The 16,642-nt window shown below is 40.5% G+C and overlaps 1 protein-coding gene across 6 annotated transcripts in view; it reads left to right on the plus strand.

The window, feature by feature from the left end:
• Positions 1–16,642, plus strand: part of eps15l1a (epidermal growth factor receptor pathway substrate 15-like 1a) — a 366,481-nt gene that overhangs the window by 101,950 nt on the left and 247,889 nt on the right. For 5 of the 6 annotated variants that reach the window (XM_060846401.1, XM_060846406.1, XM_060846403.1 and 2 more), the window contains 4 exons: positions 7,366–7,413; positions 7,500–7,595; positions 10,076–10,141; positions 12,165–12,290. In XM_060846401.1, coding sequence (XP_060702384.1) covers positions 7,366–7,413; positions 7,500–7,595; positions 10,076–10,141; positions 12,165–12,290 — 336 coding nt within the window. The remainder of the gene's footprint in view (positions 1–7,365; positions 7,414–7,499; positions 7,596–10,075; positions 10,142–12,164; positions 12,291–16,642) is intronic. The other variant, XM_060846402.1, reaches the window with a different exon arrangement.

Here is a 16,642-nt window from a genome sequence, read left to right on the forward strand (position 1 = left end):
TTTGGCAGTTTGTGACATTGATGTAATCCATATTTCTCCGAGCTTTACTGTGATAAGTGACTTACTATAACTGAGAATAGGCAGCTCCCCTAGTAGAAGCTTGTGTTTGATTGATACTAAGATAGAGGTAGTTTAAAATCCCTTGCCCAATTTTTGTGTGGTAGTTATATATTTGATGTTTGAGGTACTGGTGAGATATTAAAGGGTTAATTTGCTTTGCTGACCTGCAGGAAATTGGATGTCCCAGGGGTAGGGTGGTATGTCTCTGTTTTACAGATGGAATGTAAAGAGTTTACATTCTCATCTCTTGCCATTCAGAGCCATTTGCATAAATTTCTTAGTTATTCAAAGTAAAAGAATTAACACGATCATCCCCTATTCAGAAATCAATAAGAACATTGCAGTCAAATTCTGACCACATCCCGTAGTTTAAAAAAAACAATTTACAACAGATCTGGCTATTAAGCGATGATTTCCATTACATTGTTTCTGGAAATAGGTCACTGCATTGTGTCTTGTGACAGTGACCGTGGGGGAGTGGCTGGGGGTTGTCTTGTGGACATTATCGACTGAAATGTGAAACTCTTGTACTGTATAAAGGAAGATTTGTTTCCTTTATTCAGAGAGATCTTTGACACCGCACCGCAAGCCATGTGGTGTGTTAAGGGTTCCTCCAGAAAGCTTGTACTTGCTTAATAAAATTTTGGTTGTTCACAGAAGTTGGCATGTTGCAGTTGCACCAAAGGTGTAAGGATCTCCAGAAAAAGAACCTAACACTGATCCTTGTATTTTGGGGTCTCACTACTTAGGATTTTTGGTTTGTACTGACAAAATGCACCCTTTCTGTCAGGTTCGGGTTGAACTCAAAAGGAATGAGTAGTAGTGAAAGGGTACATTAAGTGCAGAGAAAAAGGAGTAGTCATTTAGTCTTTCCAACCCGGTCCACAACTTATGATTGAGCTGTGACTTACCACCATAAAAAAGAGGAGGCAAAACCACATTATCAATATGGGTGGCATGGTGGCTCAATGGTTAGCACTGCTGCCTCACAGCACCAGGGACCCAGATTCGATTCCCACCTCGGGCGACTGTGTGGAGTTTGCACATTCTCCCCGTGTCTGTGTGGGTTTCCTCTGGGTGCTCCAGTTTCCTCCCTCAGTTCAAAGATGTGCAGGCGAGGTGAATTGGTCATGCTAAATTGCCCATAGAGTTAGATGCGTTAGTCAGGGGTAAATATGGGTATTGATTTTGGGTGGGTTACTCTTCGGAGGGTTGGTGTGGACTGGTAGGGCGAAGGGCCTGTTTTCACATTGTAGGCAATCTAATCTAATACTTAGAGGATGGTCAATTTCAGGACAAATCTGTCTCAGGTAAATTAGAATGAAAGATTGGCATGCAAAACTGTAAAGGATCCATGGACTGCCTTCAGAGGAGATGATTAGGATTCTGCTGAGGTACTTTTCCAAAAGCCAGATCTCTCTAGATGATGCAAGAGTTAGAGAATAAAATGATGCCAAAGACGCGGCATATGACATGTGCCAAGCTGACAGTGCAAGTGAGAGTCAGGTTTACCATTGAATGTTCAGAGGGCTAACATGAAAGGAAATTAGGGACAGATTGAGAATATGGGAAAAGATTGACAGCCAATATAAAGAAGAATTCAAACGTTACCCTAGTAAAACTCAATGTTTGTGGCAGCATCTGTGGAGAGAGAAAAAGATTTAACGGTATGATTCTTCATCAGTTCTGAAGACAGTTCGATACAGTTGCCTTATGACTACCACTGAGGCCTGACCAACGCTTACTGTTTGAGACAGAAACACTCTTCAAAAGCTACAACCTGTCAGCCCTGAACGATGTGCCCATGAGTACGACACAAGCACTTTAACAGGAAGTTGCCTATGTTGGATTATTGACTGCTGGCTGAAGGAGTAGGTATTAATGAAATTCAAACCAGCATTCCTAATGTTTAGCTGTTGCAGCTTCATAATTCCATCAAAATGATTGTTCCATCCTGTTACTCGTGGATCACGAGAACAGTGTACTTGGCTCCAACTCTGCAGCTGCCCTGTCCTTTCAGGTACTTATTTTCTCTTCTTCACTATCACTCTTCCCTTCTCCTTTTCCTGGAATGATACAGGGTAGAATGAGATAATTTGGCCCATCATGTTGATGCTTTCTGAAAGTGCTACCCAATTTGATATTTTCCTGTCCCGGTTCTTTCCCCAAACCCAAATAAATGTAGTGATTTCATGTATTTATTTAATTCCCTTTTGAAATTTAATATTAGTTATGCTATCACTTTCAGGAATTGCATTCCAGCCTATGACAATTTGCTGTTTGAAAAAAATCATCTCTTTTCTTGAAGACAAATTTAATCTCATGATTGCTGCTTCACCTAAACTCTATAAACTCCCTGATTGAAATGGGACCTTTCATCTGTGTTGATCAGTACCACACTTCATGTTGTGCATCTTGAGCTGCAGACAGCTGATTAACTACTGGACTGTCCTTTAGTTGCTGTGGAAGTACAGTACTTGATAGAACATTTACAACCTGTTATTAAATTATGCAGTGAAACATGTTATGGAGAAGGTCACTGAAATTTGTGGTAATATATCCCTGGTGTGACCGTCTTCAACCTTGAACACTGCTTTGTTTCCAATTGTTAGTAAAAACCTGTGTTTATTATTTGTTTTGATTCAGCTACACAATAGGTTAGATATTTCCGTGTAGAGACTGGAATGTTCTGGCACACAATATTCTTGTGCCACAAATATTTGCGACAAAGAGGATCGAAGTGTTAATTCCACAAATTCTACAGTTTTGTCCTTGTTATCCTGTTCTTGAGTGAGCTGCTATTAAGATACCGTACTAAACTGACAGGAGGTAAAGTGAATATTGCGTAATGTTTGGACAGTCAGCTCTTGTGTAAGGGGAATTAAATGATGCTTATGTTTAAACTCGAATTAAGGTTGCAAGTAACCTTTGCAGTATATCTATTAGCTTCCTGCTTCTGTGAATTACAATCCCCACATTTTCATACTTCTCCCTTAATTGGCTTATAATAGTTTTATTCCTGCATTCTAAAATTTGTAAGTTAAAAATCACGCAGCACCAGGTTATAGTCCAGTAGGTTTATTTGGAAGTACGAGCTCTGAAAGCTAGTACTTTCAAATAAACCTGCTAGACCATAACCTGGTGTGTGATTTCTAACTTTGACAACTTCAGTCCAACACCGACACCTCCACATCATAAAATTTGTAAAATAGTTTTACTGAATAGACTTTCTTCCCAGAGCCTGTTGTTTATTATAGGTTCATGCTCTACTGCATTGATTTATTTGATATGGCTGTCTGTGTCTGCTGGTCCTGTTAATAACTGTGAATGGTTACATATGAATGTGGAGCAGCAGTAGGCCACTTCAGCTCTTCCTTTGAACCAGCTCTTCCATTCAATAAAAGTATGGCTGATCTGATTGTAACCTCAGTACATTTTCACATCTACCTTTCACCTCCTTGATTAATAAGAATCTATCCACCTCTGCCTTAAAAATATTCAAGGACTCTGCTTCAATCACCTTTTCAGGAAGAGCACTCTAAAGACTCACGACCTTCTGAGATAAGAGTTGCCTCATCTCTGTTTGCAAAGGGAGCTCTTTGATTTTAAATAGTAGCCCTTAGAATTATGTATGTTTAATCATCTTTTACTATTCTAAAGTCCAGTGGACACAAGACTAGTCTGTCCAACCTTTCATAGAGTCATAAAGCAAGGGGATAGGCCGTTTAGCTCAAACTGGTCAAATGCTGACCAAAGTGTCCAGCCATGCTAACCCCATCTGTGCTAAGAGGGTGTGAGACAGACAGGGTGAGAGAGAGAGAGATTGTGAAACAATGTGAGGAAGTGTGTGAGAGAGAGTAAGAGAAGAGAGAATGTGTGCACGTGAGAGCGAAAGAATGTGAGTGTGGATGTGGGTATCTTGTCCATTTTATGAGGAAAGTGGGCAGAGAAATGGCAAATGGAACTTAATATAGCTAAGTCTTGCATTTTTGAAAATCAAATAAAGGTAGGAGTTTCATGGTGAATTGTAGGACCTTAAGGAATGCAGTGGAATGGAAGGACCTTGGAGGTCAGGTGCACAGTTCTCTGAAAGGGGAGTCATAGGTAGATTAGATTACTTACAGTGTGGAAACAGGCCCTTCGGCCCAACCAGTCCACACCGACCCGCCGAAGCGCAACCCACCCATACCCCTACCCCTACATATACCCCTTACCTAACACTATGGGCAATTTAGCATGGCCAATTCACCTGACCCGCACATCTTTGGACTGTGGGAGGAAACCGGAGCACCCGGAGGAAACCCACGCAGACACGGGGAGAATAGACAAGGCAGTAAAGGTGACTTTTGGCACACTGGCCTACATCAGTAGGGCATCGAATATAGAAGTTGGGAAGTTATGTAGCTGTTGCACAGCACGCTGGTGAGGCCGCACTTGGAGTATTGCGTTTTGTTTTGATCACCTTGCTCAAGGAAGGATGTTATTACATCTGAATGAATGCAGAAGAAATTTACAAGGATGTTGCCAGGACTCAATCATCTGAGTTATGGGGAGAGATTGGACACGCTAGGACTTTTTTCTTTAGAGTGTTGGAGACTAAGAGGGGATTGTATAGAAGTGTATAAGATCATGAGACATGGATAAGGTGAATGCACTCAATCTTTTTCCCAGGAATGGGGAATCGAGAACTAGAGGGCATCAGCTTAAGGTTAGAGGGGAAAGGATAAAAGGAAACCTGAGGGGCAATGTTTTTACACAGAGGGTGGGATGCATATGGAATGAGCTCCCAGCGGAAGTGGTTGAGGCGAGTACCTTAACAACATTTAAGAGGCAATTGGATAAACACGTGGATCAGAAAGGTGTAGAAGGATATGGGCCAAGTGCAGGGGAACGGTGTTAACGTGGGTGGATGTTTTGGTAAGCATGGGCCAGTTTAGGCCAAAGGGCCTGTCTCTGTGCTGTAGGACTGTGACTTTTTACTACTCCTTGGATGCTGCCTGACCTGCTGTGCTTTTCCAGCACCACTTTAATCTAGACTCTGGTTTCCAGCATCTGCCGTCATTGTTTTCACCCTGTAACTTTATATGACAGATTCAGTTCTGTTTCTGGTCAGTGATAGTTCCCATGATGTTGATAGTGCGGGATTCAATAATGTAATGCTGTGGAAAGTCAAGGGTAGATATTTAGATTCTGTTTTATGTAAGCTGTGGCGCAAATATTATGTGTAACTTATTAGCCCAAGTTGTATGTTGCAGAATCTTGGGTTTCTGTAATTCTGCCTTAATCATCCATTTTTGTGATATAGCATTGATTCCTTTGGTAAATGATGCTTTACATAAAATTGTTTTACTTAAAAGTTATGCTTTTTGGGAGAGTAGCAACAACTTTAAGTGCGGACTTCCCATATGTTATCTTCAAAACTGCTATTTGATTGGGTAGCCCACATAAATAATTTAAAAATCAAAGCTTGCTGGATCTGTGAAACAACACCCATGTTTTCTAATAGTTTTCAAGCTCTCAATCTGGGAACAAAGTGCATAATTTAAATCTTTGGAGAACCTTCTGGTTCTTTTACATGCTTGGAGTTAGATCATCCATTGTCTAAGTTTTTTTCTGAGGTGTTACTTTTAATTGTGCAGAACCTTGTGCTGGTCTGATGATAATGTTATGATTGGTTTTGAGAGCATGGATGGTGTTGCTTTGTGATTGGATGACATTAAAAATAAACCTATTGGTCTATAACCTGGGTGTTGTGTGATTTTTAACTTTTAATTTGAATACAGGCTAACTTGTAGCTGCAATCAACCCAAACATCTTTGATTTGCGAATGCATTAGGGTGCTTTATGGATAAGTTTCTAGTTATCTACACTTAATTCTGAAAACTGAAAGCTATCTAAACTATTAATATGAATCATGAAGCTGGATGATTGATACCTCCCCACAGTCACCTGTAATTATTTCAGTTTGAATATCAGTAACAAGGCACCTATGTTGCTCTTCCAGCAAAAATAAACACAAATTTAAATTTCCTAATGTGACTCCAGTGTGTAATCTCGTCTGTAACTCTGTTCACCCTGGACATTTTTTTTCAGCACCCAAAAGTTCTGTCAAATGGAAATAAATATCGATGACCGTCACTCATGCTCATTGATGCCTGAACAGGCAGCTGGAGTTACCCAACAATATGTGCACAAAACATGAGTAAGGAGGGTCACTGGACCTGAAATGTTGATTCTGCTTTCTCTCCACAGATGCTGCCACACCTGCTGAGTTTCTCTTGCACTTTCTTTCTTTGTTATACATAAGAGCTTCATGTGAAAGGAATGAGAGTTTGGTGGGAAGGGTGTGGGTATTGTCTAGTGGATCTTTCAGGAATCAACAGCATAAGTAGCTAAAGGTCCATTCTTCTGACATTAGTTTAGGTTTCCTCCAGGTGGTCTGGTTTCTTCCCACAATCCAAAGATGTGCAGGACAGGTGAACGGGCCATGCTAAATTGCCCATAGTGCATTAGTCAGGGCTGAAGGTAAGGTTGAATCTGTGTGGGTTACTTCATAGGGTAGGTATGGAGTTTTTGGGCCAAATGGCCTGTTTCTGCATTGTAGGGATTCTATGACCTCTACGACTTACAATTTTATTCAAATTAACTACTTCTGTCTCTTTCTTCTAATGGTATTAACTCATTCCTGTTTATAGTTCAATATAACTACAATCTATCCTTTAGTATCACCTGTAAGACTTTACTAAATATGTTGATAGACTATTGGACTGTTGCTGCTGCCATGACAAAATTCCTGCTCTCTAACCAATTGTTACCTGATTGCAGTCCAGACTGAGATTCTCAAATGCTACATATGTGCAAGTGCAAGTGTGAAAGTGTCTGGGTACTAATATTTGTAGAAATGACATGATATTGCTCCAGACCAGTATTTGATTTTATTTACATAAAATTCATCTAGCTGTATCCTAACTTTTTTTTTGGTGCGCTGATGTTGCCAAGATCCAAATCACTACCAATCGAAGTGCAGTGTTTTGATCTCATTGAGCTGAAGTTAGCAATATCAAATATTTTAGTATAAATTTGTCGAGATTATTTCCACCTTTAACAGTTTTATAGCCTTCAAGGCCGTTTAACTCACTATGAATTAGTGTCATGATGAGGATAAGTGTATTTAAGTCTGTTTCTGGAATACAAAATGGAAGAAAACAGTGCCTGATAATTCCTGTCTCTGTTCTTGAGTTTGTCAGGAGTGGGACAGATCCCTTTGGCTACAGTGCTTATGTAACCCTTCATTTGTCTCTGCAGATTTGGGATTTGGCAGACCCTGAGGGCAAGGGCTACCTAGATAAACAGGTATGAGAGTCATGCTTTGTCATTGATTCTGCTCCAATGATTATTCACTAATTCCTCTCATACTTAACCCTTTGTTTACATTTTAGGGCTTTTATGTGGCTTTACGCCTGGTAGCGTGTGCACAGAATGGCCATGATGTTAGCCTGAGCAGTCTAAATGTGACATTGCCACCACCCAAATTTGTAAGTGTCTAAACCTCTAAACAAATTCTAAATCAGTGTATTCTGACTGAAATGACAATAAAGGTGTGCAGTAGAATTCTCAATTGTTAATTTACACTTACTAACTTGAATTAACACAGCAGTATTTTAAACATAAATTTGCATGATTTTTTTGTATTGTTTTTCAACAAGAAATGTAATTGGGCATGCTATTTGCAAACACATTCTTCCATTTTCCTAAACTAGCCAAGTGAAACTGCTTGTTGTCAAGCTTATGACTGAATACCTATTGATGTTGCTGTCATGATCAAACACTTTTTCAAATACCTAGTATCGAGTCTCCTGTTCAGTACACATTCCATGAGATTCAGCAATGGTTCAAGGTACAGTGGTAAACGACTGCAATTCTGTCACAGTTGGGTGACTGTTACTTGTGTGAAAGATCACTGTATAAGAACTGTTTTCCAATTTAGGATTGGTAGTGATGTATACTGGTGCTATATTGTATAGCAACATCAGTGTGGTGCTTTAAGGCTTGGTTCAGAGGTAATACTTTACAAGTTAGTATTCAAACCCACTCCATGATTGCTCAAAATGATGCTCCAGTGCATTACTGAGAGAATGCAGCATTGTTGGATGTACCATATGTGTTGCCACAACATTAAACTGAAGCACCATTTTCATTTTCAGATAATCATAAGGCGATGGTATCTTCTATCTTATGAAGAGAAGGACAGTTCTCTGTTGTCTTAGATAACATTTTTGCCTCAACCATTATCACAAATGCAGATTTTCTCGTCATTTTCTCATTTACGTGTGGCACACAAATTAGTTCCTGTATTTCCTACATTAATTATTTGACTATATTCAAAAGTAGTACATTGGCAATGAAGTGCTTTCGTTCATCCTGTCTTTTTGTGAAGCATTTAATAAATGCAAGTTTATTTGTTCTTTCCCTTGTTTTTATTCTTTTCTGTGCTGTGTGGTAGAAGAGATTATGGGTCGTTTTGCTATAACGCACATTTTGTCAGTGCAAATTGGCTATAACGCGTTTGACGAATTTTGGATATTGTTTGGATTATACAAACTTTCCGCTGAACAGGTATAGTGATTTTCTATTAGTGATCTTCTGCAATATGATTTTCCATAGTGGTTTTCCGTAGCGTGAGGTGCAGAGGAACACAGCTGTCGTGTTATACCAGAATGACCTATAGTTGTTGGTTGGGTAAGGAGTGTGAATCAGTTATAAAATGGGAATGAAACAACGCAGAAGGAGGTCAAGAGATCCATCATGCATGTACTGTTCTTGAAGAAATCTATCAAATTAGTTGTACTCTTCTGTTCTTTCCCCATTGCTGTGAACCTTTTCTCCTTTCAAATATTTATCCAGTTCCCTTTTGAAAATTATTGAATCTGTTTCCAATGCACTTTGGCCATGCATTGCAAATCATAACAATTTGCTACTTAAAAAAATGTTTTCCTCACGTTGTCTCTAGTTCTTTTGTCAATTGCCCTTAACACATTGTCTGGATCCTGATGCTTCTGTGATTAGAAACAATTTCTTCATATATATATCAGTGTGCGCATTAATTTGAATACTGCTTTCAAGTTTCCTTTCAGTCTCCCATGATAGGAGCAGAATAGCCCTAATTTCTCCACATAGTTGAAATTCCTCATCTCTAGTACTCCTGTAGTGGCCTTGCTAAGTTCTTAGTAAGTTTAGGCTCCTGAATTAAACACAATACTTAGCTGAAGTCAGTGTTTATGAAGGTTTGGTTGCATATGCTAATGTGAGTTTCATTTGTAGTTTGTACGACTGCATTGTTATTCTGGAGGTTCTTTCCTGGTGTTTGTTAGTGTTGTATTCTGGGAGAATTGGGCCGGGTGTGTACTTATACTGGTGCTCTGTACTTAAAGAGGATCAGTTGCAGTGTGTACTAGTGCTATATGGTTTGGATGTTTGACTTGAAGTACATAGTAGGTCAGGCAGCATCCAAGGAGCAGGAGATTTGACGTTTCGGGCATGGGCCCTTCTGCAGGAAGAAGGGCTCATGCCCGAAACACCAATTCTCCTGCTCCTTGGATGCTGCCTGACCTCCTGCGCTTTTCCAGCAACACATTTTCAGCTCTGATCTCCAGCATCTGCAGTCCTCACTTTCTCCTTGAAGTACATAGTAGTGCTGTTTGTTCTGACAGCAAAAAAGGTATTTATTCAAGTTGTGTCGTCCTGGAGAGTCAGACATATTATTATTAGATATTTCCAATTATTGTGAGTTGTTGTCCACTGTAGGTCTGAAGTAATTTAATACTATCCCAGGAAACTTGTCTTAGATAGGTAAACTTTGTTTCCTCACTGAAAGCAGGTGTCTCAGATACCTTACATTTTTCAGTTCTTATTTCATGGCTGGTAAATAAATGCAGGTATGGCTTATTCCAAGTCTTCATTATGATGAACTTTTACGTAGTTTTTTACTAATGGATTGTTTTTTATCTTTTGGCAGCATGACAGCAGTAGTCCCTCACTGATAGCACCTCCTCCCTCCTCAGACACGCAGTGGGCTGTAAGGGTGAGTCAGACAACCAATTTCATACAATCAAATTGGGTTAGTTTTCCATCTCGGATAACTGTTTGAGTTGGGCTTAGTTTGATTGCATTGAGAGTCCCTGCTGTGAGTTCCGCTTGAACGTTTGATTTGTATAGGCTCACCTTCAATCTAGTGAGAGTAGGCTAATCATTGAGAAATGCTCTGACTGTGCATTAAATTAACATGAAAGCTGCAAAGGATTACTGATAAAGGGCTAATGCCCGAAACGTCGATTCCCCTACTCCTTGGATGCTACCTGACTTGCTGTGCTTTTCCAGCACCACACACTCGACAAAGCATGTCGCCTCTTTTCTAAAGATCAGTATCACTCTGCTCTCTGCTCATTCATGTGTCTATCCAGATACATCTTAAATGATGCTATTGTGCCTGCCTTTACTACCTCCGCTGACAGCGGGTTCCAGATACCCCTCTGTATAAAGAACTTTCCACGCATTTCTCCCTTAAACGTTTCCCCTCTCACCTTGAACTTGTGACCCTTAGTAATTGAGTCCCCCACTCTGGGAAAAAGCTTCTTGCTATCCACTCTGTCTGTACCTCTCATGATTTTGTAAACCTCAATCAGGTTCCTCCCTCAACTTTCATCTTTCTAATGAAAATAGTCCTAATCCTACTCAACCTCTCTTCTGGCAGCCATAATGATGTTCTTTTGTGCCAGGTATAACACTAACCAGCAGAGACTTATCCCTGATTCCCATTGACTCTAGTTTTGCTAGGGACTTTTGATGCCAGACTTAGTCAAATGGGACATGATGTGAAGGATGGTCCCTCTCAACTTTTTTGTCCATGTTGGAATCAAGGCTGTATTGAGGTCAGAAGCTGAGTGGCTTTAGTGGAATCCAGTGAGCAAGTTATTAATAGCACTGTTGATATCCTCTTCTCTTGCTTTCCTGATGATTGAGAGTAGACTGTTAGGGCATTCACTGACTGGGTTAGATTTGTCCTGATTTTTGTGTACAAGATTCACCTGGGCAACTCACCCTATTGTTAGATAGATGCCAATGTTGTGTATTCCTGCTGTGTTAATGTGTTAAAGGTAGGTACTTAGCAGATGATGAATGGTAAAGGAGGACTGAAAATTGTGGTTGTCATGTGAGTTTTTATAGTTCTCCTTTGAGGTGGCAACACTTTGTGTAAATGATCAAAACTTGATAGATATTTAGTGTCAATAATAATGAAGAAAGGTTTCTGGAAAAAAAAATGACAATTCTGGTGGGCAGACAGGAAATTTAAGTTCACAATCTGAAGGGCAACTTGGAACCTCTTGGACATTTTGGAAGTTGCTTGACATTGCTGTCAGCATCTCTTAATGAATAGTGGATTAGGATTATGGCACCTAATGGTCTATTCCTGCTTCTTCTTTTTTAGTTGTATCTTTTACGTTATGACTGATTGAAGAGGGTGGGCATAGATAGAAAGTAAATGATCAATCATTGGCTGCTAGATTATCTGTAAGGCAGAACTGACTTTAAGCAAATCAAACATTGAAAGAAATCAGATTTTAATTTTTTTTGTCAACATGTCACTCAATTATTTTAACCATTGTTGTATGAGAGAAAGAAATGTTCTATGTAGTGGGCTTGTGCTGAGAAGATTATTGAATTTAGGGTGGAATCAAAGCATCATGGTTAAAAGATAATCAGAGTGGGGTATTGATGTGGCATTGGGCATTTGGAGAGAAAGTGATATAAATAAGAACTTCACTTTGTGAGAGGTCATGGATAGTAATTGGTGCCAAAGGTATTGGAGATCCTGACAGAAATGGAAAACAACTATCAAAGATGTGTGAAAAGAGAGGTTCAAAAATGTCTAACACAATAAATGAATGGACTGACCACATGAAAATTAATAATGGTAATTGGAACAGACCAGAAATTTCAAGACAAATGAAAGCATGTTCATCCAGGTAGCTTTTAAGACCAGCATCACTGCATTTTTAGCATGTTGGTAATAGAAAATTTTAACCCATCATATATCCTTCCCACAGCCTGAAGAGAGAGCCAAATTTGATGGAATTTTTGAAAGTTTGACTCCAGTAAATGGTCTCCTCTCGGGTGATAAGGTCAAACCTGTGTTGATAAATTCAAACTTACCGCTGGATGTCTTGGGAAGGGTAAGCATGTTACATCTAAGCACATAGTTAATTTAATCCAAAACTTGTCTTGAAGTTTCAATTGTTAAATCAAAACTTGAGTGTAATGCAATTTTAGTTCATTTCATTTTTTTGTTCGAAAGTAGAAGCCAATGATTTAAACTGGGGCAGGTTGATGAAACGAACCTTGTTGATCTGCATGCAACAACAGAGGAGGATTAAAACATACAGCTGTCATCCAATTCCATGTTCAGCACTTTATCCGTGACCAGTGAAAATAGTTCTGCACTTCTTTATTCAGTGCTGTCTTCAGACTTGTTTAGAAATCTTGCTGAAAGGAATGTTACAGATACTTATGGGAAAATGTTGAATTCAGTCCATAAAAAGAATTTTGATAAATCAGGAAAGGATAAACTTTGGAGGAATATAAATTCAAATTTGTAATGTATCTTTAGAATAGAAAGTTGTCCACCTCTAGGTCCTGTGCATTCGATTGGTAAGTGGACTAGTTTTTTTGACATTTTCAGTAGTCTCGTTGGGACTATAGAATAGTAGGAATGGAGGTTAGCGCAGTTGAATTTTCCTCCTGCAGAATGTGGGAGGTAATGGTCACCACTAGTGTCCATGCTGATGCCGCTGGGGGAAGTGTACCCAACTCCAGCTCATCACAAACCTCATTAGGGAATTAGAGCTGGAGCTGGATGAACTTCGGATCATCTGGGGGGCAGTTATTGAGAGGAGTTACAAGGAGGTAGTCACACCTCAGGTACAAGAAGAATGTAGATGGATTCCCGTCAGGGGAAAGAGAACAGGCAGGCAGTGTTAGGATCCCCTGTGGCCGTTCCCCTCAACAACAAGCATACTGTTTTGGATACTGTTGAGGGAGATGACTTACCAGGGGTAAGCAATGGGCCACAGGTCTCTGGCATAGAGTCTGTCCCTGTTGCTCAGAAGGGAAAGGGGAAGAGGAGCAGAGTATTAGTCATTGGAGACTTCATAGTTAGGGGGACAAATAGGAGGTTCTGTGGGAATGAGAGAGACTCACGGTTGGTGTGTTGCCTCCCAGGTACCAGGGTTCGTGATGTCTCTGACAGTGTTTTTGGAATCCTGAAGGGGAAGGGGGTGGGGGAGGGCCCCAAGTCGTGATCCACATAGGCACCAACGACATAGGTAGGAAAAGAGTTGGGAATGTAAGGCAGAAGTTCAGGGAGCTAGGGTCAAATCTTAGAGCTAGGACAGTGTTGTTATCTCTGGTTTGTTGTCTGTGCCACGTACTAGCGAAGCGAGGAACGTGGACAGACAGAGAGGAGCTGAACAAGTAGTTACAGGGATGGTGCAGGAGGGAGAGTTTTGGATTCCTGGATAATTGGGGCATTTTCTGGGGTCGGTTCGACCTCTGCCAACCAGGGCGGCATCAATACGTTGGGGGTGGGGTTTTTGCTAATGCCCTCCGGGTGTGTTTAAACTAATGCAGCAGAGGGATGGGAACCTTATAGTTCGAGTATACAAGAGGTTGAAAGTAGGGAGGTCCGAAATAGGGTTTCAAGGTTACATGAGGGCACCGGCAAGTGTGTCTTCTTCAATGCCAGGAGCATCCGGAATAAAGTGGGTGAACTTGCAGCATGGGTTGGTAACTGGTATTTCAATGTGGCCATTTTAGAGATTGGTTATTGTAGGTTCCAGGATTTGGATGTTTCAGTAAGAATAGAGAAGGTGGTGATGGGGGGGATGCATGGGGGAAAGTGGTGGTGAAGGTGTTGAGGATGGTGTCTGCGTGTGTGTGGTCTCCGAATAGTTCCAGAGATATAGAGGAGAGAATAGCAAAAGATTCTGGATTGGAGTGATAACAACAGGGTAGTTATTATGGGGAACTTTAACTTTCCAAATATTGACTACGAACACTACAATTTGAGTACTTTGGACAAAAACTGACCCATCTAATGTGTGCCGAAAGGTTGCCTGACACAGTATGTAGAGAGGCCAACTAGGGGCAAGGCCACATTAGATCTGGTACTGGTAATGAACCCAGCCAAGAGTTAGATTTGGAGGAAGGCGAGCACTTGGTGATATTGACCACAGTTTGGTTATGTTTACTTTAGTAATGGAAAGGGATAGTATATACAGCAGGACAAGAGTTATAGTGGGGGAAAGGCAATTGCAATGCAGTTAGGCAAGATTTAGGATGCATAGAATGGGGAAGGAAACTGCAGAGAATGGACACAATTGAAATGTGGAGTTTATTCAAGAAACAGCTACTGTGGGTCTCTGATGCGTTTGTAACTGTTAGGCGGGGAGGAAGTTGTTGAGCGCGGGAGCTGTGGTTTAATAAAGAAGTTGATTCTCTTGTCAAGAGGAAGAAGAAGGCTTATGTAAGGATGAGACATGAAGGCTCAGTTAGGGCAGTTGAGAGTTACAATTTAGCTGAGAAAGACTAATGAGAGAGCTAAGAAGAGCCAGGAGGGGAACACGAGAAGTCGTTGGCGAATAGAATCGAGAAAAACCTTAAGGCTTTCTATAAATATATCAGGAGTAAAAGAATGACTTGAGTAGGATTAAGGCCAATCAAGGACAGTAGTGGTAAGTTGTGTGTGGAGTCTAAGTAGGTCGAAGAAGCGCTAAATGAATGTTTCATCAGTATTCACACTAGGAAAAGACAATGTTGGCGAGGCAAATACTGAAATACAGGCTACCAGACTAAATGGGATTGAGGTTCATAAGGAGGAGGTATTAGCAATTCTGGAAAGTATAAAAATAGATAAGTCCCCTGAGCTGGATGGGGTTTATCCTAGGATTCTCTGGGAAGCCAGGGAGGAGATTGCTGAGCGTTTGGCTTTGATCTTTATGTCGTCATTGTCTACAGAAATACTGTCAGAAGACTGGAGGATAGCAAATATTGTTCCCTTGTCCAAGAAGGGGAGTAGAAATTATAGACCCGTCAGTCTTTCTTTGGTTGTGGGTAAAGTGTTGGAAAAGGTTATTAAGAGATAGGATTTATAATCATTTAGAAAGGAATAGGTTGGTTAGGGATAATCAACGCAGTTTTGTTAAAGGTAGGCCGTGCCTCTCAAACCTCATTGAGTTCTTTGGGAAGGTAACGAGACAGGTGGATGAGAGTGAACGATTGATGTGTATATGGATTTCAGTAAGGCGTTTGATAAGGTTCCCCATGGTAAGCTATTGCACAAATTACGGAGGCATGGGATTGAGGGTGATTTAGCGGTTTGGATCAGAACTTGGCTAGCTGAAAGAAGACAGAGGGCGGTGGTTGATGGGAAATGTTCATCTTGGAGTTCAGTTACTAGTGATGTACCGCAAGGATCTGTTTTGGGGCCACTGTTATTTGTCATTTTTATAAATGACCTGGATGCAGGTGCAGAAGTATGGGTTAGTAAACTTGCAGATGACACTGAGGTTGGTGGAGTTGTGGATAGTGCTGAAGGATGTTGTAGGTTATAGAGAGACATAGATAAGCTGCAGAGCTGGGCTGGACTTTAATGCGGAAAAGTGTGAGGTGATTCACTTTGAAAGCAGTAACAGAAATGCAGAGTACTGGGTTAATGGTACGATTCTTGGTAGTGTAGATGAAGAGAGATCTCGGTGTCTATCTGCATGGATCCTTGAAAGTTGCCACCCAGGTTGATAGGGTTGTTAAGAAGGCATACAGTGTGTTAACTTTTATTAATAGAGGGATTGAGTTTCGGAACCATGAGGTCATGCTACAGCTGTACAAAACTCTGGTGCAGCCACATTTGGAGTATTGCGTACAGTTCTGGTCACTACATTATAGGAAGGAATTTGAATAATTGGAAAGGGTTCAGGGAGATTTACTAGGATGTTGCCTGGTAAGGAGGGAAGGTCTTACGATGAAAGGCCTTACGATGTTTTCATTGGAGAGAAGAAGGTTGAGGGGTCACTTAATTGAGGCATAGAAGATAATCAGAGGGTTAGGTAGAGTGGACAGTGAGAGATTTTCCTCAGGTGGTGATGGCTAGCACAAGGGGACATAGCTTTTAGTTGACGGGTGATAGATATAGTACAGATGTCAGAAGTAGTTTTTTTACCTTGAGAGTAGTCAGGGCCTGGAACGCACTGCCTGCAACAGTAGGTAGACTCACCAACTTTAAGGAGATTTAAATAGTCATTGGATAGACATATGGACAAAAATGGAATAGTGTAGGTTATTTGGACTCCATATTGGTTTCACAGGTTGGCACAACATCGAAGGCCGAAGGGCCTATACTGGGCTGTAATGTTCTATGTTCTAATTCTTACGGATTGTAGAATTTAGTAGTTTTTTTCATTATAACTGACATCTTGTACAATAAAACATTATTTGATTTTTAAATGCTCAACATGCTTGAAATAAGTTTGTT

The sequence above is a fragment of the Hemiscyllium ocellatum genome, chromosome 28 (genome assembly GCF_020745735.1).
Source record: "Hemiscyllium ocellatum isolate sHemOce1 chromosome 28, sHemOce1.pat.X.cur, whole genome shotgun sequence".
Lineage (NCBI taxonomy): Eukaryota > Metazoa > Chordata > Chondrichthyes > Orectolobiformes > Hemiscylliidae > Hemiscyllium > Hemiscyllium ocellatum.